The 26,041-nt window shown below is 50.6% G+C and overlaps 2 protein-coding genes across 3 annotated transcripts in view; one reads left to right on the top strand and one right to left on the bottom strand.

Moving 5' to 3' along the window:
* Window positions 1-21,900, top strand: part of ZNF473 (zinc finger protein 473) — a 65,516-nt gene extending 43,616 nt beyond the window's left edge. Inside the window, exon 6 of the transcript XR_008423297.1 lies at window positions 21,839-21,900. The gene's annotated coding sequence lies outside the window, so the exon portion shown is untranslated. The remainder of the gene's footprint in view (window positions 1-21,838) is intronic.
* Window positions 1,824-13,630, bottom strand: IZUMO2 (IZUMO family member 2). Of its 2 annotated transcripts, XM_019425571.2 has the most exons (7): window positions 13,367-13,630; window positions 13,084-13,158; window positions 9,237-9,323; window positions 8,997-9,017; window positions 7,627-7,707; window positions 4,081-4,207; window positions 1,824-1,930 (listed from the first exon to the last, which is right to left on the bottom strand). In XM_019425571.2, exons 1-7 carry the CDS (start codon window positions 13,596-13,598, stop codon window positions 1,888-1,890), a joined length of 666 nt encoding a protein of 221 aa, XP_019281116.2. In that variant the 5' UTR covers window positions 13,599-13,630; the 3' UTR covers window positions 1,824-1,887. The 2 variants fall into 2 exon arrangements, with proteins under 2 accessions (XP_019281116.2, XP_019281117.2); XM_019425572.2 differs by lacking the exon at window positions 8,997-9,017.
* Window positions 21,901-26,041: the final 4,141 nt, after the last annotated feature.

Here is a 26,041-nt window from a genome sequence, read left to right on the forward strand (position 1 = left end):
GGGAGAGGAGGCCGGAAACTACCATTTCCAGAATCCTTTGGGTTGGAGCTTCTGCTCCACCTCTCCCGTTTGGGGACGTTTTCCCCCTTCCAAGCGCTCTCTACTGAGCATGTGCCAAAATTGGTATCTTGGCAACGGATTGCTGGAGTCCGGCTCTTTTTTTTTTTTTTTTTTTAATTTTTTTTTTCAACGTTTTTTATTTATTTTTGGGACAGAGAGAGACAGAGCATGAACGGGGGAGGGGCAGAGAGAGAGGGAGACACAGAATTGGAAACAAGCTCCAGGCTCCGAGCCATCAGCCCAGAGCCTGACGCGGGGCTCGAACTCACAGACCGCGAGATCGTGACCTGGCTGAAGTCGGACGCTTAACCGACTGCGCCACCCAGGCGCCCCTGGAGTCCGGCTCTTTAAAAGCACACACTCCTACCTTTTACTGTAGTGGATTGGTAGTATCTATGGCAACGGATGTAGTTGTGGGGGCGGAGAGGATTCTGGGAAATGCAGTTCATTAGAGTCCCACGAGCTAGTTCTACACTTAAAACTTCGTTCGCCAATCTCTAGCATAAAAATATAAGCAACACTCAGCCCCCCATGTTTCCCTGTCACCTCATAATGGTGACAAAACGTGTCTTGGGTTGGGATTCAGTTTCTGAAAAAATTAGTTGCCCACACTGCTTATGGAGTGATTTCACATTTTAAAAAATCTGAATATCTGGGTTCTCTGGAAAACTCGGAAGATCTGGGGCACCTAGGTGGTTCAGCCGGTTAAGCCTCCAACTCTTGATTTCCGCTCGGGTCATGAGATCCGCTGAAGCTTCGTGAGATTGAGCCCCATGTTGGGCTGTGCGCTGACAGCATGGAGCCTGCCTGGGATTCTCTCTCTCCTCTCTCTCTCTCTCTCTGACCCTCCTTTGCTCACTTGCTCTCTCAAAATAAATACTAAAAAAAAAAATACTAAAAAATACTAAAAAAAAAAAAAAAAAAAAAAAACCTCTGAAGATCTGAAAACACTGAGCTGTTATTTCACAGCAGCCACAATGGAATGGAGCTGAGTACTTTCTATCCTCTATGAATGTGACCTGCCGTGTTAACTTTATCTTCCTCCACCCAAACGATATTTGGGGTTCCAATCCCAGAACCTGAGGAAAGCCACCAAGCTCTTTTCCCTGGCATGTAAAGGCCCTCAGTGTACAGATCAATATAGTTTTTGCTTCCTCCTTTTCCCCCTCAACACTATTCTCCTCATTTACTCAACATATATTTACTGAGAGCCTGCTCTGGGCCAAGCATTGTGCTGGGCACTGAAACTTCAACTACGTTTGGTCTTTCTGATCAACCCCTATCCCTCCCACCAAACACCCTCATTATCCAAATCCTGAATGAGATAGCAATAGTTTTCCTAGTAAGTTCAGAAACATAAGGACACTATATTATCCAAATGTCTTTGCTTCCTACTTTGGTTAGCAAAAGCAAGAGTTCGGACAGCAAAAGATTTACATGAAAATTGATCTGAATCTATTCAGGGACACAGAGGGTGAAAATTTAACAGTTCAGATAGGGAGTGGAACCTGTATTCTCTATATTGACCACTGCTGTTCCTTCGCCAGACCATCCTTGAGGGTCCCACTAGGACACATTCCTACCCAGAGTAGGAATGGTTGTCTTTTCAAGCCCTCATCATGGGCCGTCCATTCCTCTTGAAGGTCCAAATCACTCCTGCTTTGATGTAGGGCAATTGGTACCTACAGATGAGTGAGACCTGGCCCCAACCCTTGGGGAGCACCCAGTCGGTGAGTCTTCCAGAAACTGACAGAGACGTTAAGGAATTTGTCATAGACTTTATTAAACTTCTTTTCCTTTCCCCTTACAAACTCCCAAGCCACCGCCCTACTGCAGCAGGAGTTTTCGGTTTTGCCTGTAAGTAACAGCCCTGGTCGGAGAGAAAAGGCCTGGAGGTTACAAACAGAAATTGAGGTCCCTCCAGGTCAACCCGTCCCCCACCCAAAAACTTCCCTCCAATCATCAGCCTTATTTGGTGACATCATGGGTATCTGGGCGGATTTCTAGGTTTCTCAGCCAATCAGTGTTGGTACAGGAGGAGGGAGGAGAGAAAATTTGGGACAGGAGGTGAGGGTAAAATGTGGAAACAGAAAGAGTGGGCAAGACCAGAGGAGACTCTGAGAAACACAGACACAGGGCGAGACTCACAGAGAAGGGAAAGACAGAAGACAATGAGGAAGAGACAGAAGCAGGTGCGCCGAGTTGAAGTGTGTCCCCGCACAAGACCTAATCCCCACGACCTGCAAATGTGACCCCATTTGAAAATAGGGTCTTTGGGGCGCCTGGGTGGCGCAGTCGGTTAAGCGTCCGACTTCAGCCAGGTCACGATCTCGCGGTCTGTGAGTTCGAGCCCCGCGTCAGGCTCTGGGCTGATGGCTCAGAGCCTGGAGCCTGTTTCCGATTCTGTGTCTCCCTCTCTCTCTGCCCCTCCCCCCGTTCATGCTCTGTCTCTCTCTGTCCCAAAAATAAATTAAAAAAAAAAAAAGTTGAAAAAAAAAATTTAAAAAAAAGAAAATAGGGTCTTTGTGGATGTAATTAAATTAAGGTAAAATGAGATCATTCTGGATTTAGGCTGGACCCTCCATTCATTCAAAGACTGGTTGTCCTCACAGGAGAAGGGGAGGGCGACACAGAAGTAGAGGAAAAAGCCATCTGAAGATTGGGGGGGGGGGGGGTGGAAGGAAGCCAAGGAATTACCAAGGATGCCAGAGGCGCGAAACAAAACTTGGGCAAGAGGCTGGGGCCGGGGGTGGGGGGGGAGAAACAAGATTCAAGGCAGAATGGGAAATCCAGAGATGTGAAAAGGAAAGACACAGCAAGACAGAAATGAAGACTGAGTGAAGACAGCGGGAGAGGTTCAAACCTGGGGGAAGGGGAGAGAGAGGTGGGGAAGGGGCTGGAGAAAGAGAGGGGAGATGGGAGGAGAAGGGAGGTGGCAACAGTGAGGGAGATTTAAAGAAGCCCGAGAGAGCTGACAGGGCGACAGTCTGCAAGGCAGATGGGATGGGAGCCAGAGACTCAGAGACAGGGAGAGACATTCAGAGACAGAGGCAGAAAGACACTGAGAGGCACAGATTCAACGTGGGGGGCCCGGGGCGGAGAAAGCCACGTGGGAGAGGCAGTGAGAGGGAGGGAGGGAGAAGGGGACACAGAACAAGGTCACAGTGAGAACTGACACTCATGACTTAACTCTCCTCGCCAGGTGCTGGGGAGAGGAGGGAGGGGGCAGGAGGGGGAGGCAGAGACTGACAGAAGAGGTGCCGGAGAGAAGACGAGAGGGGCTGGCGGGGGCGACAGGAAGGCCAAGGTGAGGGAGTTGCTCAGAAGGGCAGAGCGGAGGGCGAGGGCCTCTTCTCCCCTGGACCCGCGGGCTCAGTGCTTGGAGCCTCTGTAAATGTTTTCATTGTAACCACTTTGCAAAGCAGGAGAAAACAAGTTAACACAACAATAAGGATAAAGAAGAATATATAATAACGAATTCAGCCTGATGACATCTGTCTTCATGCCAGCACATTCACGGAATACAATGTTTAATACATACATATATATAATATATATATAATGTATAGTATGTATACATTAATAGTATGTATGTATACTATTATACATACATAGTATGTATGTACGTACGTTAATAGTATAGTATGTATACATTATACATTACATAGTATGTATAATGTATAGTATGTATACATTATATATATTATATATATATATATATAATATATAATATATATATATCAGGTCATGATCTCACAGTTCGTGGGTTCGAGCCTCCACCTGTGCTGACAGCGCAGAGCCGGGAGTCTGCTTCAAGTTCTGCGTCTCCCTCTCTCTGGGCCCCTCCCCCGCTCGTGCTTTGTCTCTTTCTCTCTCTCTCAAAAATAAAACGTTAAAAAAATAATAAAGTGAGTGCACAGGGGACTCCCAAATGACAGAGTGACTGAGCCAGGGCAGTGCCGTTTTTGAGGGCCCCAGTGGGGCATTTGGAGGCCTCAGGAGACGGCCGGGATGACTTACGAAGCCACGATGACCCCAAAGGCAAGGACAGCCAGGAACACGGAGATGGTGGCCCCAAACAGCACCTGCTGCTGCCGGTATCCACTCCCCTTCTCATACTGCAGGCTCATGCGGGGCTGCCCGTCAACTGGTGGGTGGGGTGGGGAGACAACCTTGACTTCCAAGTCATCGCCCTTCCTTGGCCTTGCACCTACACCCACCTGCTCCCCCGGCAACCTGAGCCTCCCTCTCCCTCCTCCCTCCCCATCCCCTGCCCTCTCCCGGGTCCGACGCCATGGCATCCATTCCTCAAATCCTGTGCCCAGGCGCCATCCTAGGTGCTCTGGATACTGCCGCGCACCCCACCAGCAAACATCCCTGCCCTCACGGCACCGACTGTCTATACGGCACATCACAGGGACCGCGGAGAGTCTAGCGCTAAGACAGTCGTCTGCATCTTAGCTGGGGACCCTGAAGATCCTTGGGAGTCCCATTCTGCATCTTCTAATTGTCCCTTCCCCCCACCCCTCGCCTTTCATTCTGCCAGCAGAGCTTCTTGGCCTCACCTTCGGAGTGGATCCAGAGTCTGATCCACCTCCTGGGCTCCCGACCTGGTCCAGCCCCCATCAAAGCGCCTCTCCTGGTTCCCGCTTCTCCTCACCCTGCAGTTCCCCACATGGCCCCCAGAGGGCGCCCATTAACACCTAAGCCCTCTCACTCCCCTCTTCCCTCAGAGCTTTCCCTGAGGTCGCCTCTCGTTCAGAATAAAAGCCCAAGTCCTCACCATGGTCCACCAGACAATCTGGTCACCATGTGACTAGCTAGCTACTACCCCCATCTTCACTCGTTAGCTTCCTTCTTGTTGCTCAACCATGTTGCTCGACCAGGATCATTGCACCTGCTGTTCCCTCCCTCATTCACACTGTTCCTTACTCCCTCACTTCCTCTAGATCTCAAACACCACTTCTTCAGAGAGGTCCTGCCACTTGCACCCTCTAAAGCAGCATCCCCCCACCCCCACCCCCACCCCCCAGGCACTTTCTATCAAATGGTTCTGTTTTCATTAGGGCACATTTGCTATCTGAAATTAATCCGTTTATTCCTTCGTGTAATTGTCTAGCAGTGGTTCTCAGCTGGGGACAATTTTGTGCCCCAGGGGACATTTGGAAATGTATGGAGACTGGAAATGATTGTTAGGACTTTGGTGGGGCAGGGCGGGGTGGGGGGTGTACCATTGGCATCTGGCTGGGGAGAGACTAAGGGTGCTGTTGAACATCCTACATCCACAGGACAGCCCTTATAACAAGGAATTTTCCAGCCCCAACTGTCTGTAGTGCCAAGGCTGAGAAACCCTAGTTAACCCTTCACCCCATTAAAATGTGGGCAATACGAGACACTTGTCTCTGTTCTGCTGACCCTCGGTTTGGGGGCATTACAGGGTACTGGTGATATCTGTTGTAGTTAACCACCATTCTAAAGAAGCAAACGGACAAATCCCTTTCCAAATGGTCAGTGTCATGGGGGGGCGGGGGTGGGGTGGGTGGGGACTGACAAGAGAAACTCTTCTAAATTAAAAAAAAAAGAAGAAGTGGGGGGGGCATCTGGGTGTCTCAGTCGGATAACATCCAACTTGGGCTCAGGACATGATCTCAACAGTACGTGAGTTCGAGCCCTGCATCGGGCTCTGTGCTGACAGCTAGGCGCCTGGAGCCTCCTTTGGATTCTGAGTCTCCCTCTCTCTCTTTCTGCCCCCCCCCCAAAAAATAATATATAAACATTTGTAAAAAATAAAATAAAATATGGGGCGCCTGGGTGGCGCAGTCGGTTAAGCGTCCGACTTCAGCCAGGTCACGATCTCGCTGTCCGTGAGTTCGAGCCCCGCGTCAGGCTCTGGGCTGATGGCTCGGAGCCTGGAGCCTGTTTCCGATTCTGTGTCTCCCTCTCTCTCTGCCCCTCCCCCCTTCATGCTCTGTCTCTCTCTGTCCCAAAAATAAATAAAAAACGTTGAAAAAAAAAAAATAAAATAAAATAGGGGCGCCTGGGTGGCTTAGTCGGTTAAGCAGCTGACTTCAGCTCAGGTCATGATCTCGCGGTTCGTGGGTTCGAGCCCCGCATCGGGCTCTGTGCTGACGGCTCAGAGCCTGGAGCCTGTTTCGGATTCTGTGTGTGTGTCTCTCTCTCTCTCTCTCTGACCCTCCCCTGTTCATGCTCTGTCTCTCTCTGTCTCAAAAATCAATAAAAGTTAAAAAAAATTTTTTTAAAAAGAAGTGGAAAAAAACTATAATTGAACAGTATGAGAAGCCTTTCATTGGGTCCTGGTTGGAAATAATTAGCTGTGAAAGATATTCTGGGAACAATTAGGGAGGTTGCAAAAGGGACTCAGAGTCACTTGATATTTAACAATTGTTGCTAGGTTTTTTGGGTATGAGAATGGCATTGTAGTTTCATAGGAAACGTCCTTATTTTTTAGAGGTGCTCACTATGGTTGAAATCTCACAATGCTTGAATACTTTCAAAATGCCATGGCAGCGGGGCACCTGGCTGGCTCGGTTGGCAGAGCATGTGACTCTTGATCTTGGGGACATGAGTTTGAGCCCCACGTTGGGCATAGAGATTACGTTTTTAAAAATACCACAGCTATAAATAAAGTAAGTGAAACAAATATAGAGGAATGTCCATCGTCAACATAATTTGATAGGAAGTGCTCCTTTAGAGGGTGCGATCAGGGAGTCCTGTTTGAGGTGGTGAACTTGGAGACTTTATTGAAATGAGGGAGTAAGAGGAATAGTGTGACAGAGAGGGAACAGCACGTGAAAAGTTCCAGCATCATTTTTCAAGCTTGATGGGTATATAGGGGCTCACTCTACTATTCTCTCTGCCAGAAAGATACATTTTAAAAATCTCTGAATGAATGAGTGAGTGAGTGAGTAAATTCAGCAGATCCTCTGGACTCCCCAGGTATGGCACTGGCTAAGAATGTTTTTCTAGCACCTGCCATTCTGGCAGTAGAGACATTTTTTTTTAATGTTTATTTTTGAGACAGAGCGTGAATGGGGGAGGAGCAGAGAGAGAGAGGGACACACAGAATCCGAAGCTGGCTCCAGGCTCTGAGCTGTCAGCACAGAGCCCGACGCGGGGCTCGAACTCACGGACCGCGAGATCATGACCTGAGCCGAAGTCGGACGCTTAACCGACTGAGCCACCCAGGCGCCCCGAGACATTTTAAAGTTACAGGTGTCTGACTGGCCCAGTCAGTGGAGCATATGACTCTTGATCTCAGGTTGTGAGTTCAGGCCCCACGTTGGGTGTAGAGATTACTTAAAAAAATATTTTAAAAGTCGTTTAAGAAAATAATAAATAAAAATAAAGTTACAGTGGAGTCTTCCTTATTTCACAGTGGGGGAATGCAAATTTCGGAATGTGGAAGCGACATCTGGGCCACTGTAGGCAGGTGGTGAGTGCAGGACTGAAGGCTCCCTGTGGGAGAACTCAAAACCCATATCTGCTGGGTCACGGCTGTCTTCACCTCTCATGCATCCCTGTCTCCCCCACCACCCAGGAGCTTACCAAAACAGTACTTTTTTTGGATACAGCTGGGACTGATCTTCTGGCAATGTAAACAGTCCAAGACTTCCTCTTTTAGCAAGCCTGGGCAGGAGGGAAGGGAGAAGTGGGGTGAGGGCAGGTACCAGAGGAATGGCAAAGAGCAGGAAGGCAGAGGGGAAAGAGGGCATGATATCCCTTGGCTCTCCTGGATTTGGAGGGTCCACGTGCAGCCAAGCAAGCTGAGCACAATGCACCGATTCGCGTTAAAAATAAATTTTACATAGGGGCGCCTGGGTGGCTCAGTTGGCTGAGCATCTGGCTGGATTTCAGCTCAGGTCATGGTCCCTGGGTCGTGGGATGGAGCCCCGTGTTGGGCTCTGCACTGAGCGTGGAGCCTGCTTATGATTCTCTCTCCCTCTCCCTCTCTCTCTCTCTCTCTCTCTCTCTCTCTCTCTCTCCCCCCTTCTCCCCTGTTCGTGCTCTCTCTAAAGAAAAAAAATATATATAATCATTGAAGAGTTGAATTGAATTGCAGTTGTCCAGTTGACCAACATTTGTAGACATTCGATTAACTAAACAAATGTTTCATTAAGTGTCTACAAATAGAACGTTTGCATTCCTACATTCCTGTTTTGCAGCCCCTGGTGACATATACTGGCTAGATGCTCACTGATCGGTCTCCTACACTTCCTATCGCATGAAAAGACTACATTTCCCAGGCTCCTTTGCAGTAGGTTGCAACCATATGACCAGAGTTCTGGCCAGTCCATTAAAGTCCCTGTAGGGGTTTTCTCTATTCTCTCCCCCGCTGAAACTACCTTAGAAGCCACAACAGAGGGGCGCCTGGATGGCTCAGTTGGTTGAACATCTGACTCTCGATTTCTGGTCAGGTCACAATCCCAGGGCCATGGGATTTGAGCCCCAGGGAGGGCTTTGTGCTGAGCATGGAGCCTGCTCAGGATTCTCTCTCTTTCTCCCTCTGCCCCTCTCCCCGGCTTGGGCTCTTTCTAAAATAATACTTTTAAAAAGAAGCTGCAACATAGGTGCAGGCTGTATCCCCGAGACAGCACTTGGAGGAACTGTTCAACTCTCAATGGAATTTGGGTAAGAGAGAAATAAATCTTTTGTTAAACCATGGAGATGTGGGGTTTATTTGTTACTATGACATGGCCTATCCCATCAGACTAACGTTCCCCCCCCCCCCAAATACTTTTTTTTGCAGGTTGCAACCACTTCCACAATCCCTCAAAAATCAGTGATTCCTGGATACTAACTAGAGCTTTGGGGAGGAGGACGAACCGCCAGATGGAGCAGGTGATGGGCTTGATTTGGGGGAGACAGGGTAAAGAGGTGCAGGAGGGTAGAGAAGGGACGATAAGTCCAGGACTCACGGCAAATTTTGCGGCTGCAGGCTGCGAGAGAAAAGAGTGGAAGTGAGTGAAGTCAGGAGAGCGATCTGAGAATTTGATGGGAAGGGACCAGGGGGGAAAGAGAGCAGGGAATATTGGGGAGAGGCAGGGAAGGCTGAGTCACAGGGGGGGTGAGCAAAGAGGTTGGGAGAAAAAGTGGGAGAAGGGGATGGGATGATGATGGGGGAGAGGCGGGGGGCTTGGTGGAGAGAGATGCCTCACCTTTTGCTTCGTACAATTTTAAGACTTTCTTGAGTTCCTTGATTACTCGCCCCCTGAGAGCTACGAGTTCTTCCAGCAGAGGCCCATCTGAGGAGAGACAGAGAGATCCTCGTGGGGTGGAGGCACCCAGCAAGCCCGTCTGCAGCTTCAAAGAGATGAGGAAACTCCTTTTCATTCACCAGATGTAACCAAGACCGGGTATTACTCAGGTCCACTGGGCAAATCCGTGGCCCGGAAGGTCCTGCACCTAGCTCCTGATCCACGGTGGGCGCTCCGGGCCGGACCACCTTCCGTTGGCCTCAGTTTCCTCATCTGGTAAGGAGTAGGAGGGTGAACTTGGCCACCTCTCCTTTCCTTTCTTCTGATCCACTCTCCTGTCTTCTCTGTCCACACTCACTCCTTCATCCAGCTGACCTCATCCAGGCTCATGGCTTCGTATGTTACCTGCATCTTGCACCGTCCAATATGGCGGCCGCGAGCCACACGTGGCCATTGAGTACTCGAAATGGGCTGACCTGAATTGAGATATGCCGTTAGTATAAAACATGCTGTGTGGTGCCTGGGTGGCTTAGTCAGTCAAGCGTCTGACTTCCGCTCAGGTCATGATCTCACGGTTCGTGAGTTCGAGCCCCGCGTCGGGCTCTGTGCTGATGGCTCGGAGCCTGGAGCCCGCTTCGGATTCTGCGTCTCCCTCTCTCTGCCGCTCACACTCTGCCTGGTGTGAATCAAATAACTATAAAACACCTCCATAATTTTTATGCTGGTTGCACATCAAAATGGTAATTTAGGTATGGGGCTAAACAAAATAAAAGTTAATTTCCCCTGCTTCTGTTTACCCTTCTAAACACGTGGCTACCAGAGAATTTAAAATGAGGTGTGGCTCCCATGTACGCCTCCCATCATATTTGCACCGGACAGCGCTGTTCTCTACACACTGATGCCCCCCACGTTCGATCAGTAGCCTAGACCCTCATCAAAGTCCGCAGGCAGGTCGCCAAGTACCCACTTAGGATCTCCACTGGGATGTCTGATGGGTACCTTCCCCTCAGGAAGTCCCAAACGGAACCTTGATCTTCTCCTTCGAACCTCCTCCCGACCCCCAGGACTTCTCCGCCTTAAGAGACGGGAGCCACCTGATTCTAATGGCTCAGCACAAAGCCTTGGCGCTTCGGCTCCACACCCCCGCTTGTCAACATGCACGTCAACAAAGCCTGTTTGTTCGACATCCAAGACAGATCCAGGAATCCCATCACTTCCCACCCCCTCCCCTGCCACCGCCCTGGTTCCCGCCGTGATCATCTCTTTGCCTGGGCCGTCACTAAAGTTTCTTACCCCTTGCCCTGCCCAAATCTCTCCTCCACAGCCAGAGGGACACAGGGACGCAGTCAGCTCACCGCGTCCGCTCAGAGCCCTCCCATGTGACCCGGAATAGAAGCCAAAAGTCCTCACCGTGGCCTAGAAGCCTCTTCCCCATCTACCCCTCCCCGCCCCCTTACCTCTGGGGCATCTTCCCCATCTCTCCCTCTTTCCACTCCAGCCTCCCTGACTTCCTTGAGGTTCTGTGAATATGCCAAACAGAGTCCTGGCTCAGGGGTTTGTAGTAACCGCTTTCTGCCTGCGGCCTTCTACCCCTCTCCTTCAGGCCTGCTCACATGTCGACTGGTCAGTGACGCCCCCTCCCTGGGCTGCCTGGATTTACGCTGCAGCCCCCACCCTACCCCTAGCACCCCCTCCTCTCCCTTTGTCCCTGCGGTATTTTCTCCATAGTACTTGTCCTCATTTGATACATTATATTGTGCAGTAAAGGGTTAACTCAGGAGGTCCGGGTCGTCCAAACCCTGTACATCCCCCAAAAAGGTTTGGCTCCTCCAGGCCTCTGGGATATCCTGGCTGTGAACAGTGTCTTTCTTGGGGTGCCTGGCTGGCTCACTTGGTAGAGCATGTGACTCGGTCTTGGGGTCATGAGTTGGAGCCCTATGTTGGGCATAGGGCCTACTGAAAAAAGTGAGTTTCTTTTTCTTTTCTTTTTTTTTAATGTTTATTTATTTTTGGGAAAGAGAGAGAGAGACAGAGCATGAGCAGGGGAAGGGCAGAGAGAGAGGGAGACACAGAATCCCAAGCAGGCTCCAGGCTCCGAGCTGTCAGCACAGAGCCCGACGCGGGGCTCGAACTCACAAACTGTGAGATCATGACCTGAGCTGAAGTCGGACACTCAACCGACTGAGCCACCCAGGCGCCCCTTTCTTTCTTTTTTTTTTTTTAAGTTTATTTATTTTGAGATAGAGAGTGAGCAGAGGAGGGGCAGAGAGAGAGAGAGAGAGAGAGACAGAGAGAGAGAGAATCCCAAGCAGGCTCTGCTTGGAAAGTATGGAGCCCAACGAGGGACTCAAACCCACCAACGGTGAGATCATGACCTGAGCCGAAACCAAGAGTTAGATGCTTAACCGACTGATCCACCCAAGCACCCCATATCTTTTTATTTTTCCCCCCATATTTATTTATCTATTTTGAGAGACAGAGAGAGCATGGGAGGGGCAGAGGGAGAATCCCAAGCAGGCTCCGTGCTGTCAGCACAGAGCCCGACACAGGGCTCGATCGCATGAACCGTGAGATCATGGCCCGAGCTGAAATCAAGAGTCAGACGCCCCAACTGACTGAGCCGCGCAGGTGCCCCTGGAATGTTTTAAAAGTTCTCTGGGGGATTCTAACGAGCCTTCCTGCTCCAAACCTTGTCTGTTAAGGGTCAGATAATAAATATTTCCAGCTTTGAGGGCTAGACGGTCATTGTCACAACTATTCAGTTCTGCCTGGGAGGGCAAAAGCAGCTGTAGACGATATGTAAATGAAAGGGTGTGGCTGTGTTCTAATAAAACTTTATTTACAAAAACAGGGGGCTGGCAGATCTGGCCCCCAGCTGTATTTTGCCAACCTGTGCCGTAGGCGCAGAGGCTAGGCACGGCATAAGAATCTTACTAGCTAGCATTTGTGGAGCACTTACTGTTGGCCTGGCTTTGTTCTAAATGCGGCTACACAAACTCAGTGACCATGAGGGGAGCGTTGTTATTCCCATTTTACAGATGAGGAAACTGAGGCACAAAGAAGTTAAATAGCTTGCTTAAGATTAGCCAGGCTTTCTGTTTCCGATTCTGTGGCTCCCTCTCTCTCTGCCCCTCCCCCGTTCATGCTCTGTCTCTCTCTGTCCCAAAAATAAATAAAAAACGCTGAAAAAAAAAAAAAAAAAGATTTCTTAAGGTTAGCCAGGCTTTGAATCTACCCTCAGGGCCTCTGCTCTGCGGTCTACGCTTCTCTCAAAGTTATGGGAGGAGGACCTAATTCCCTGCCCACCCCCCCCCCCCCCCCCAGCTTAGGACAGTGTTCTGGTGTTCAGGTTCCTCTTTAAAAAAAAAAAACAAAAAAAAAAACACCGGATGGAGGGAAAAGAAAGGAAGAGAAATGGAAAACTACAGCAGTTTGACAAGCATGGGGAAGAAAGCAAACCTCACCTTCAGCCCCTCGAATGACCAACCCCCTGGGGCCACTGACCACAAAACCGGAAAGGGGGTTAGCACTGCAGTGTCTGAGCTGTGTTCTTTGGCCAAGTCACCTAACTTCTCTGAGCCTCAGTCTCCGGCTCTGTAAAGGGCAGATCACAGCCGTGCCCACGGTGATGAACTGTCCTAGACTTTTTTGAGTAAAACACTTAGAATCCTGCCAGACACACACCGAAGGCTATATGCACGTTTTGATTTTGTTTTGTTTTGTTTATATCAAGGGGAAGCGGGGTGGACCTGTGGAAAGGGAAGACGGGGAAGGGGGCTGGGATAAGGCTTTCCCCCTTAGCGCCTACCTTTTAGAGGATTAACCATTAAGTGGCTCGTTTGGTTCTTGATAAAGGACGCCACGTGTTCCAGGTGATCTATCCCTGGGGCCAAGAGGGGAGGAAATTCCAGTGGGTGCCTCAGAGAGCCAAGGGACACCCCCCCCCCCCCATCCTCCTCCAGGACTGGTCCCACCCTCCCCTCTCGGGGACTGTGGTCCCCAAAGCGCCTGTCTCCCCACCCCAGCCTCGCTACCCCCCACGTGTCCCTTTCCCCCGCTGTGCCAGGCACCCTCCCCTCTCCAGCACGCACCCACTTTCCCCACAAACGCGTTCAGAGCGTAGTCCCGGAAGAAAGGCCCCTCCATGCCCAGCAGCAGGGCCTGGGCGCGGGCCTGCAGCCGCTCCTGATGGAAGCGTTTGGGGACGAGGGCCAAGCGCAGCTGCCTCAGGGCCTCCTGCACCGAGTGGTCACACTGCAGGCAGCCCCGGCCTCCGGGGCCGCTCAGGCCCAGCAGCAGCAGGAGGGCCAGGGCCAGAGGCATGGCAGGGCCTTTGTGACGTCCTGGAGAGAGAACCTGGCCGGCCCCACCCCCCAAGCAGGGGCGGGGTCAGGGAGGCGGAGGGGGGCGGTAAATGGGGGTCACGGGGGAGGGGGAGGGGTCACGGAGGAGGTAGGGGCGGGGTCAGGGAGGCGGAGGGGGCGGGGTCACGGGGGAGGGGAGGGGTCATGGAGGAGGTAGGGGCGGGGTCAGGGAGGAGGTGGGGGCGGGGTCAGGGAGGAGGTGGGGGCGGGGTCAGGGAGGAGGTGGGGGGCGGGCGTGGAAATACTCTGTGCGCAGGCACCTGTTTGCTGGGCACTTGCTATGTGCCAGGCAAGGTTCTAGAAGCTAGGGAGAGAGTCTAGAAAAACAGAGAGCTCTGCCTTGCCCTCCTGGATCTTACATTCATTCACCGCAACCCGTGTTTTTTGAGCCCCTGCTATGTGCCAGGCCCTGTTCTAAGCACCCGATATGCAGCAGAGGCTAACAGTCTCTGTTCACATGGAGTTTACATTCATTTGTTCAACAAATTCCAGCGGAGCAGCCGCTGCTGGAGGTAGACTGAATAAAATGGACGCAGTCCTGGGGCGCCTGGGCGGCTCAGTTAGTTAAATGTCCAACTCTCGATTTTGGTTCAAGTCACGATCTCACAGACAGGAGCTCGAGCCCCGGTCAGGTTCTGTGCTGGGTGTAGAGCCTGCTTAAGATTCTCTCTCTCTCCCCCTCTGCCCTTCCCCCACTCCCTATCTCTCTCAAAGAAAGAAAGAAAGAAAGAAAGAAAGAAAGAAAGAAAGAAAGAAAGAAAGAAAGAAAAATGGGCAAGGAGCTTGAACAGACATTTCTCCAAAGAAGCTAGGCGACTAATAAGTGCATGAAAAGATGCTTAACATCTCTGAGCAACAGGGAAATGCAAATCAAAACCACAATGAGATACCACCTCGCACTTATTAGGATGCCTACTTATCAGGAAAACGGAAAATAACAAGTGTTGGCAAGCATTTGGAGACGTTGGAACCCTTGTGCACTGTTGGTGGGAATGTAAGCAACTGCTAGGGAAAACAGTATGGAGGTTCCTCAGAAAATTAAAAAAAAAAAAAAAAAAAGAATCTAGAGAGATCTGGAAATTTCGCTTCTGGGTATATACCCCAAAGGACTCAAAGCAGAGCTCAGGGATATTGGTCCACCCATGCTCACAGCAGCATTGTTAGCAAAAGCCAAACTGTGGAAGCGAACAAGGTGCCCATTGACTAATGAATGGGTGAACAAAAATGTGGGATATACCTACAACGGGATATTATTCAGTCTCCAAAAGGAAGGACATTCTGCCAGGCTACACCATGGGTGAACCTTGAGGCCACTAGGCTAAGTGGAATAGGCCAGTCACAAAAAGACACACACTGTCTGATTCCTTTCATAGGCGGTATCTGGAATATCTAGAGTTGTAAAATTTGCACTCAGGACATTTAGCATTGATTTGATTGATTCAACCCTCCCAAATGCCTCCTAACTCCTCCACTTCCATATTACCTCCTCTGAGAAGTCCTCCCAGATTATCCCCTATAAAGCACGTCAGCCTTTGTTGTTCCCTACTTTACGGATCAGCACACTTTTTGAAGGCCAGGTTGCCATGTGGAAATGAGTGGGTGGGCTGTGTTCCAATAAAACTTTATTTATGGACACCGAAATGCACATTCCATAGAATTTTCATGTCACAAATATTACTCTTCTTTTGACTCTTTTCAACCATGTAGAAATGTAATAATAATTAGGGGGGGGGGGCCATAGTTTGCCACTAACTCATTATCCTGTTGGTTTCTGTCCTTACGCTAATTACAACCGATAATATTTTTTTGTCTTTCTCACGTATCATCCAACAAACCCCTTGAGGCCAGGAACTATGTGTATTTTGTCCACCATTATGTCCCTAACCCCTTGGAAGGAACCCGGCATACAATAGATGTTCAATAAGTATTTTTTGAGTGAAAGAAAAATGAAAAAAAGTCAGTTTCCCTTTCTGGGCTTCAATTTTCTCCCGTGTAAATTGGGAGTCATAACATACCTGCCTTATGTCAAGGGTGAAATGGTGTGAACCAATGTGTGTGCTTTCTAGTGTGCAAGCCACTGGTCACATGTGGCTGTCGAGCACTTGAAATGAGGTGTGATTTTTTGTTTTTGTTTTTGAGGGAGAGAGAGAGCACAAGAGCAGGGGAGGGGGAGAGAGAGAGAGAGAGAAAGAGACAGACTCCTAAGCAGTCTCCACACTCAGCTTGGAGTCCCACACGGGGCTCGATCTCATGACAGTGAGATCATGACCTGAGCCGAAATCGAGAGTTGGAGGCTTAACCAACTGAGCCACGGAGAGGCCCCCTGCGAAACTGAACTTTTAAGTTTATTTAATTGTAATTGATTTAAACTTAGATTTTTAAAAATGGATACTCAGTTCAGTTACTGGGAAATCTTTCAACATGTTTGGAACAACTTGACTATGTGACTCTGCTTCCTCAGCAGCAAATATCATGAAATCTAAATAGAGATCAAGTGTTTTTAGAGAAGATTTAGTGTTCAAATTGACATGTGCTATCCCGAGAACGTGTCAAAGGCTTAGTACCAAAGGGGAAAAAAAAAGCAAAATGTTTCAGTAATTTCTATATTGGTTGCAGGTTGAAATGATAACATCTTGGGTATGAGTTAAATAAAATATTATAATTAAGTCACCTGCCTCTTTTTGCTTTCTTAACATGGCCAGCAGAAATTTTGAAATTACATGTGGGACTCATTTCAATCGGACATCGCTGGTCTAGCCTAAAGATGGTGTCCAATAGGTACCATTTCAGTTGATGTGATTAGCGGGGGGTTGGTGCGGGGGAATCACACCAGGTGTAATGGGCCATCAGACCACAAGGGGGAGCTCACACCCGAGTGCAATGCCTCTCCCCGACCTGAGTCTCACCCATGACTTCCTGCTGCTCTCCCCTACCCAGAAGGAGCCACTTAAAATCGTAGCTACTGCCGCGGAGCCCATACTTTGAGATGAGAACGGAGATACGAGCTTGTAGGCCTTCCCTCTTCTCCCATCCCCGTGCCCCATGCACGCAGCGAGTCAGGGGGCCGTCCGCCCTAAGAAGTTGTCAGAATGGGGTGGAAAACAAAGGTAGGAAAACAAAGGCTGTAAACGCCACAGCTTCTAAGCACCAAAGCCTCAGGTCCGGGGGGGTCGGAGGGAGGCGGGAAGAATCAGGAAGCAGAACCGGTTTTGTTTCTCTGATAATCCAGCCACGTTAAAGCGCAGTTTGGCAAAACTTGGTTAAATTAAACATCTGCGGATTTCACAGCCCAGCAATTCCACTCTTCTTGGTGGAGAGGCTGAAGAAGTTCTCAAACTCGCCCACCAGGCGCATGCTGTTCGTCACAGTGTTGTTTGTTCTTATTTATTTAAACAAATTTTTTTAATGTTGACCCGCAGGGGAGAGGCAGAGAGGGAAACACAGAATCCAAAGCAGGCTCCAGGCTCTGAGCTGTCAGCACAGACCCCTACATGGGGCTCGAATCCACCAACCGTGAGATCACGACCTGAGATGAAGTCTGAAGCCTGATGGAGCCACCCAGGTGCCCCAAGCACAGTGTTGTTGTTGACGATGGGACCGTCAAAGGCAACCTGGTGGCCATCACGGAGGACGTGCCCTGGAGTGTGCAGCGTGGAGGCTTCTGCAGCCACAGGAAGCAATGGACTAGGCTGTGCACGAAGCAACGAGAACGGACCCAAGTGAAAATAGTAAGGAACAGAGCAAGAACTACCCAGCCGATACTGTTGATATAAATTAAAGATTCATACATCCCTCCAAGAATGTGCAGGGTAGAAGAACACCTATAAACGAAGGGATTCACATAAACGGGACAGAATGGGAGCTCTGGCAGGGAAGGAAAAGACTGCGGGTGGGAGTGCAGAGCAGAGTTAACTAAGAAACAGATAAAACTCGAGGCGCCTGCGTGGCTCAGTCGGTTAAGTGTCCGACTCTTGATTTCGGCTCTGGTCACGACCTCACGGATCGCGGGTTTGAGACCCGCGTCGGGCTCTGCACTGACAGTGCGGAGCCTGCTTGGGATTCTCTCTCCCTCTCTCTCTCTGCCCTTCCCCGCTTGCTCGCGTGCTCCTTCTCTGAAAACAAGTAAATACAAAAATAAAAAAATACAACTAACACTGGCTTTGTGTGAACCAGGTGGTTAAGGGTACCGCTGGGGTGGGTCCGGCTGCCTGCGTTTGAATGAATTAATCATTAAGCTCCTGCAGGGTGGCCTCAGGTACATTAGGTAACCTCTCTGTGCCATGGCTCCCTCATCCGTAAAACGAAATGACAAGAGTCCTTACAAGTTGGCCCAAGGATTAAATAAGGAGCATAGGGGTGCCTGGGTGGCTCAGTCGGTTAAGGGACCTGAGCCGAAGTGGGTCACTTCACTGAGCCACCCAGGCACCCCCAGGAGCAATGTCTTTTGTAACCTAGCCTCAGAAGTCACACCCCGTTATTTCTACCATGTTCTATCTGTTAGGAGCAAGCCATCGAGTCTAAGCCGTCGAGTCTGGCTCCCATTCAAGGGAAAGGGAATTAGTCTCCACCCTTCGAAGGAAAGAATTTGTGGATGTATTCCAAAACCACCACAGGCAGCCAGATGGTGGAATGATGGTGTATTTGTGTGGCCTTGGGAAGGCTCCCTAAATGTCCCATAGGCTCAGGGGCATTATGGGAAATGTGGTGGAAACTCTGCTAGTGGACAGCGAACTCTGGTCCCCCTTAGCTTGTACCAAGTGCCACACGCTATTCTAGATACTCCTGTTTAACTCAAGTAATTCTCACAACGATCCCACGAAGTAAGAAAACAACACCTTGGGGGAGCTCAGTTGGTGAAGCGGCAGACTCTCGATTCAGGCTCAGATCACGACCTCACGGTTTGTGGGTTTAAGCCCCGTGTGGGGCTCCTCGCTGACAGGGCAGAGCCTGCTTGGGAGTCTCTCTCCCTCCTTCTCGGCCCCTCCCCTGCTCGTGCTCTCTCTCTTTCAAAACAAATAAATAAACTTCCAGAAAAGATTAAAAAATTAAAACGAATAAAACAACACCTAACGTTTATTGAGCACTTACGACATGCCAGGCGCTGTCCCAACCATGCTTGACACGCATCAAGTCATTTAGTCTCACAGCAGCTCAGTGAGACAGGTACTGTTTTGACCCCCGTGGATAAATGGGGAGACTGAGGCCCAGAGAGGTTAAGTAACTATTCTCAGGTGGCACAGCCGGTTAGTCGGAGAGCTGGGATTTGAACCCAGGCGGTCCAGATCCAGGATCCATGCTTTTGCCAGCTCCACTGTGTCCCCAAATGTGTTATGCACACACTGCCGCTGCCCCCAAAGCTGCAACTGCTCCCCGAATATTTTCAGAGGGTTCACGGTGCTCCATGAACCCGGTAAAGCAACTGACATAAGATAGTGTATTGTCTAAATGAAGGCAATCTTTAGCACATGAAATCAGCAGCACACGGCTTAAAAAATCCCTATTGACAGATGTGGCAAATGAGGCTTAGCAGGGTCGAGCCACTCACGCTGGGGTGCGTTGGTAGGGACAGAAGCGGGAGTGGGGCCAGGCAGCCCAGATGAGGTCACTGGCACCCTGCTGGGCCACGCTGATGGCCTGGTTTGGCGTCGGTGTGAGGCTGGTGGGAAAGAATGCCAGGGAAACGGTTTGGAGGGATTTGGCTTTGGGCCCAGAGGAGGAGGCAGAATCAGAGGAGACAGCTCCAGGGTTGGGTGGGGGTGGGATGCGGGGTGCGGTGTTGGCGCGGTGGGGGAGGGGCAGGTGAGGCGGTTAGGGGGAGGGTGGGAGTGTGGTGGGGGAGGGGAGGTATAAGTTGGGTTGGTTGGGGAGGGTGTGGAGGCCGCGGAGGGGGGGCGGGTGGGGGTTTTGGTGGGGTGCAGGGAAGGGGGGAGGCAGTGGTGAGTGGGAGAGGTTTGGGGTGGGGGAGGGGCCGGTGGGTGGGCAGGAGCAGGGTGCGGTGGGTGGGAGAGGGTGGCAGTGCAGTGGGGGAGGGGCGGGGTGCAGTAGGGGTGCGGTGTGGCGAGGTAGGGGGCAAATGGTGGGTTTGAAAGGGTTGGGGCGCCGTGGGGGAGAGGCGGTGCGGTGGGGGGGAGGGGGGGGAGTGCAGTGCGGGTGGGGTGTGGTGACGCGGGGGGGGGGGGGGGGGCGAGTGGTGGGGGGGAGGGCTAGGGTGCGGTGTGGAGGGGCCGGTGGGGAGTGGTGGGCGGGAGAGGGTTTGGGTGCAGTGGGGGAGGGGCAGGTGGCGGGTTTGGTGGGGGTGCGGGGTGGGAGCGGGAGAGGTTGGGGTGCGGTGGGCGTGCTGTCCCCTCCCCCGTCGACTGCCGGGGCCCAGCCCCCTCTCCGGTCCGCAGCGCTGGGGTGCCGAAGCAGCAGCTGGTCCTCACGCGCTGGTGTGCGAGAATAAATCGGAACAACCCCTCTGGAAACGGTCTGCCAGGATCCCTCGGCAGGGCCAGGGCTCACTGGTGCCCAAGTGTGTGCGCACGTCCGCCCCGGTACACGGCCGGCGAGCGCCCGCCGCCACGCTGCGCGTCCTGATCCCCCGCCGGAAACCACCCCAGTGTCCGTCCCCGGGAGACTCCCTGGATAGACGCGCTGTGCTTTTGCAGATGAGTAAAAGCGCGTTCCTGTTCCTTAGTGTTCTAGGGACCAAGTGTAAAAATCACGTGTAGCAGCTTTACGGTTCTTAAAGTATTTCAAATATTCTTTTCTTTTTCTTTCTTTCTTTCTTTCTTTCTTTCTTTCTTTCTTTCTTTCTTTCTTTCTTTCTTTTTTTTTTTTAATGCTTATTTATTTTTGAGAGAGACAGAGACAGAGCGCGAGCAGGGGAGGGGCAGAGAGAGGGGGAGACACAGAATCCGAAGCGGGGCTCCGAGCTGTCGGCGGGGAGCCCCGCTGGGGGGGGGGGGGTGGGCTGGAACTCTGGAGCGCGAGATCATGACCTAGGCCGAGGTGGGAGGCTTAACCGACTGAGCCCTCCAGGAGCCCCCAAGGTTGGGCGTTTCCACCGCTAGACCAAAACTGCTTTCATGGACGGTTGCGGAAATGTGGAGTGGTTTTTACCTTGATCTTCTGTGAACGCAATTCATTGGCGGCATGTTTTGCATATGTGGCAATAAACCCTTGGATCCTAAAAACGACACAAAATCCCACCGTGGCACATTTATCCGATTCATTCACCCCGCGCGGCACTGGAATAGCCTCCAGATGGCTCACCATCTTGGAAGCGTCTCTTAACACGCGGCCAAGCCAAAGAAGCCACAGAAAGGAGACGTGATCCGATTCCATTGACATAGCAAAGATTTTGTGTCTCCCTCTCTCTCCGCCCCTCCTCTGCTCATGCTCATGCTCTCTCTCTCTCTCAAAAATAAATACACATTAAAAAAAAATAATAATAATAATAAATAAATTTAAAAAAATGGAAAGAAACAAAATGGAGTTAAAAAAAATCAAATCAATTGTGTATTTTATTCTTAGAGGAAGGATAAGCGATTGACAGGATCCGATCTATGGTTTGCAAAATTGCGAACACACAACAGAGAATTTACCATTTTAGCCACCTTTCCGCGGCCAGTGCGGGGACATTAAATACTTTCACTCGTGACCAACACCCCCATCCGTCTCCAGACCCATCAGACACTAACTGTCCATTCCCGCCCCCCTCAGCACCTGGCCACCAATATTTTATTTTCTGACTCTATGAATTTAACTACTCTAAGTACCTCATGTAAGTGGAATCAGGCAGTGTTTGTGTCTCGGTGACTGGCTGATTTCACTCAGCATAATGTCCTCAAGGTTCATCCGTGTTAGAGCAGGTATCAGAATTTCCTTCCTTTTTTTTTTTTTTTTAAGTTTTTAAAATTTATTTTGAGCTAGAGCCGAGGAGGGAGAGAGAGAGAGAGAGAGAGAGAGGGAGAGAGCGAGAATCCCAAGCAGGCTCTCCATCTCAGCACAGAGCCAGATGCGGGGCCCGAACCCAAGAACCGTGAAATCATGACATAAGTCAGACACCTAACCGACTGAGCCACCCAGGCGCCCCAGAATTTCCTTCCTTTTTAAAGCTGATTAACATTCCACTGGATGATGCGGCGCCTGGGGGGCTCAGTGGGTTGAGCATCCGACTCCGACTCAGGTCATGATCTCACGGTTCACAAGTTTGAGTCCCGCCTCGGGCTCTGTGCTGACAGCTCGGAGCCTGGAGCCTGCTTCGGATTCTGTGTCTCCCTCTCTCTCTCTCTGCCCCTCCCCTGCTCATGCTCTGTCTCTCAAAAGTAAATAAACATTAAAAAATACTCCACCGCATTTTGTTTATCTGTTCATCCGTCGACAGACACTTGGCTTGCTCGTACATTATGTGTTATGTAGTTTTCTGGATGTACATTATATTCGACAGTAAAAAAAAAAAAAGCTTTAAAAATAAATACATGCATTGCTATTTGCTGGGTGAATAGCACATGTGCACCCGCGTGCAACATACACGCACCCTCACACCCCGGCCTGGGCCTGGGTGTCACTCCGAGAATGAGGTGGGGCCGGTCACCTGTCTCCTGGGTATTTCTCACACCCAGGGGTACAGCACAGTCACACCCACCCACCAGACTCTCCGTGTCCAGTCACCTGCTCTGGGGTGGGGGGAGGGGAACCATGCCATCTCTGCTAAAATTTCAGCTGCAGGTAGCCTCTGGGGCCAGGACATCCCAGGACACCCAGCACCCTCCGCAGTCCCAGCGCTTCTCTGCAAACAGCTGCTCCCTCGACCTTCTCTCCCGGCTGCATTGTTGGGTGAGGCGACCCCAGGCTGTCCACCCACCTCCAACCCCAGCTGTCCTTCCCCTTCCTCACACTTGGTCCCTCAGGTTTTTCTCTTTTTGCCTCTCCCTGCCTCTGGTCTCCGTCTCCCACCTCTGGACCTCGGTCTTTCTGTGTCTCTCCTTTTCCCTGACTTGCTTTTCCTTTATCTGCCTTCCTGCCTTTCTTTAACCTCTCTTTGATTAATTTTTTGAATGTTTATTTAAAAAAAGAAATTCTAATCGATCAAGACTCAGCCTCCATCCCCTCCCTCTGCCCCTGGCCCCGGCCTCCTCCCTGCCTCCTTGCCTCCAGTGTCCCCGCTCCAGTCCATTTCCTCCAGGGGCCCAGAGCTGACCCTGCCCCTCCTTTGCGAGTAGCCCTGCCATGGCTCCCTAGTGCCCCCAGGACAGAGGCTGGTCTGGCATTGGAGACAGCTGGCCATACCCTTCTTTGCATCACCTTGACCGTGTAGACTCAAGTACTCGGGGAAACCCTTACACCCCCATGCCCCTGCCCACGCAGGTTTCCTCTGTCTCGAATGCCCTCCCTAGTCTCTCCTTCCCCACCTGCCCCATGAACTTGGTTCCACGCCCAAGTCACAGCCTTGCACGTGCCCTTTGACCTAGTGACTTCAAGTCTAGGAATTCAGCCTTCAGGTAAACTCACACACGAGCTCAGAGAAGTAGGCACAGGGATGTTTGTTCACTGCAGGACTGTTAATCACGGCACCACGGGGGGAATAACTTAAACACTCATCCGGAGGGGACGGTCAGATAAATCTCCGGAGGAGAATGCTAAATAGTGAAATGTGACAGATGCACGTGGTCACAGACAGACACCTCCTCGAGATCTATTACTAAGGGAAAAACACCAGGCATAAACCCTGCAAAACCCCTCCCCACCTCACCGTGTGACCTTGGGAAAATTATTTTGCCTCTCTGAACCTCCATGTCCTCATCTATAAAATGGGATATTCAAAATCTCAGAGGTTTTAGTAAAGATTTAAGTAACAAAACATGTGCGGAGGAAACATATATATAGCAAATAGTAAGGGTTCAGAATATGTTGTTTTTTGTTTTTGTTTTTTGAGAGAGAGAGAGAGAGAGAGAGTGAGAGAGTGCAAGCAGGGGAGGGGCAGAGGGAGAGGGAGAGAGAGAATATTAAGCAGGCTCTATGCCCAGCAAGGAGCCTGACATGGGCTTGATCTGGCGGGGCTTGATCTCGCGACTATGAGATCATGATCTGAGTGGAAATCAAGAGTTGGACGCTTAACCCACTGAGCCACCCAGGCGCCCTAGAAAATGTTTGCCTTTTAAAAAAAATTTTTTTAAATGTTTATTTATTTTTGAGAGAGAGACAGAGCATAAGTGGGGGAGGGGCAGAGAGAGAAGGAGACACAGAATCTGAAGCAGGTTCCAGGCTCCGAGCTGTCAGCCCAGAGCCCAACCCAGGCCTTGAACCCACAAACCACGGGATCATGACCTGAGTCGAAGTCAGGTGCTTAACCGACTGAGCCACCCAGGGGCCCTTGTTTGCTTTTAATAGGAGGGCAGAGGCTGGAAAATTTTTCTGGGAAGGGCCAGATAGTCAATATTTTTGGCATTATAGACCATATGGTCTCTGTTGCAGCCACTCAACTCTGTTATCGTAGCACAAAAGCAATCACAGAGAGCCGCATCAACAAATGCATACGGCTGTGTTCCAACCAAACTTTATCTAATAAAACAGACAGCTGGCCCATGGGCCATGGTTTGCCATCCCCTGTCTTAGACCTGAAAAAGAGACTGCTATTTGTTTTTATAGGCTTTCTATGGCCCTCCAACCTTGGAACTCTTCTCCCTCGAAGTCCTTATCAGGCAGCATTGTGATATCAGTTTCTCTTTCCCTTTAGGGCTCCAGGCCCCTCCCCACCCCCACCAGACGTTGAACTCTCCCAGGGCAGGAGCCTTATCTGAGCTACATGCGTCTCTAGAACCCAGCCTCGATCCCTGTTTGGGGAGCACAGGAGAAATATTTTTTGCATGCATTCATTCATAAAGGCAGCTCACAACACCAACTGAGTCCCGGCTACCGTTCTAGACACTGCCTAGTGTCTAGACACACTAGACCGTAACACGGACACAAACTCCTGGGTCTTGCGTGGTAAAAGCAGTCAAATAAATACCTGAAATATATATAAGCCATTAGGTGGTCCTAGGCACCAGAGAGAAGTAAATAAAGCGAGAAAGGGGTAGAGAAGTAAGCGAGGCGTTGCGAATTTTCATGGTTTGGCCAGTGGAGGCCTCACTGTGATGTGAGTGAGGCCAGGAAGGATGAAGGAGTGAGTCATGGCGATATCTCAGAGATGAACCTTTGGGCGGAGGCAAGAGAAAGTACAAAGGCCCTGAGGTGGGAACAAGCCTAGAATTTTCGAGACGCAGCAAGGAAGTCAGACAGCAGCTGAGTGTGTGAGGGAGAGTTGAAGATCGGAAGCAGGGTCACAGGGGTGACAGGGGCTGGGGGGGGGGCGCTATCAGGGCACTAATCCCCATCATGAAATCTCCACCCTCATGACATAATCCCTGCCAAATCTAACGTCCTAATACCTTCACTTTGGGGGTAAGGATTTCAACAGACAAATTTTAGGGGGACACAAACATTCAGGCCGTAGCAAGACTAAACACGATCTCCAAACGTCGTCCCCTGAGAGACCCGCTTGCTCCCTCTCGACACTTATCTGATGCCTGTAGTGGTCGGAATGAAGTGGGGTATGCGGCAGTGATGGGCCAGCCCCAACTCCCAGGGGCATAAAAACGGCAAAGGTCTGCTTCTCCCTCATCATGGTCACGACCCTCCCCGGCCGCTGAGGACACCGCCTCCAAATCCCCATCGTTCTCCCTATGGAACTCAGGCCGACCAAACAGCCACTCTTGGGGACCCTGCTGCCAGTTAGAGGGAGAAGGCAGGGGCGCCTGGGTGGCTCAGTCGGTTAAGTGACCGACTTCGGCTCAGGTCATGATCTCGCGGTCCGTGGGTTCGAGCCCCGCGTCAGGCTCTGTGCTGACGGCTCAGAGCCTGGAGCCTGTTTCAGATTCTGTGTCTCCCTTTCCCTCTGTGCCCCTCTTTTGCTCATGCTCTGTCTTTGTCTCTCAAAAATGAATAAACGTAAAAAAAAATTAAAAAATAAATAAAAAGGGCACACTGTTGCATATCCAGCAACAGTACGTATATATGTTCACCAAAACCCACATGTGGAAACAGGGATGGACAGACTATAGCCTGGAGGCCAAAAATTGTCTGTGGCCTGGCCCAGAGCTAAGGATGCCTTTATATTTTGAGAGTTGTAAAGAAAAAAAAACAAAAGAATATGTGATGAAGATCATATGTGCTTCAGAAAACCTAAAATATTTACTATCTGGTCCTGTACAGAAAACGTTTAACAACCTCTGTACTAGAATGTTCTTAGCAGCCCTATTGTAATAAACCCAAACTGGAAACTACACAAATACCCATTCACAGTTGGATGAATAAATAGATAGTGTTATATTTGTACAATGGAATGCCATCCAGCAGGGGTTGACAAACTTTTTCTCT

The sequence above is a fragment of the Panthera pardus genome, unplaced genomic scaffold (genome assembly GCF_024362965.1).
Source record: "Panthera pardus isolate Hobbes unplaced genomic scaffold, ASM2436296v1 HiC_scaffold_18, whole genome shotgun sequence".
In the NCBI taxonomy this organism is placed as follows: Eukaryota; Metazoa; Chordata; class Mammalia; order Carnivora; family Felidae; genus Panthera; species Panthera pardus.

Excerpts from the sequence above, each read along its gene's own strand:
- IZUMO2 (XM_019425571.2), bottom strand. The coding sequence starts at position 13,598 with ATGCCTCTGGCCCTGGCCCTCCTGCTGCTGCTGGGCCTGAGCGGCCCC. Across the intron at positions 13,159-13,366 it reads CGCGTTTGTGGGGAAAGTGG|GGATAGATCACCTGGAACAC; the intron begins GTGCGTGCTGGA and ends TCTTGGCCCCAG. Across the intron at positions 7,708-8,996 it reads CTGCAGCCGCAAAATTTGCC|GCTTGCTAAAAGAGGAAGTC; the intron begins GTGAGTCCTGGA and ends CCTCCTGCCCAG.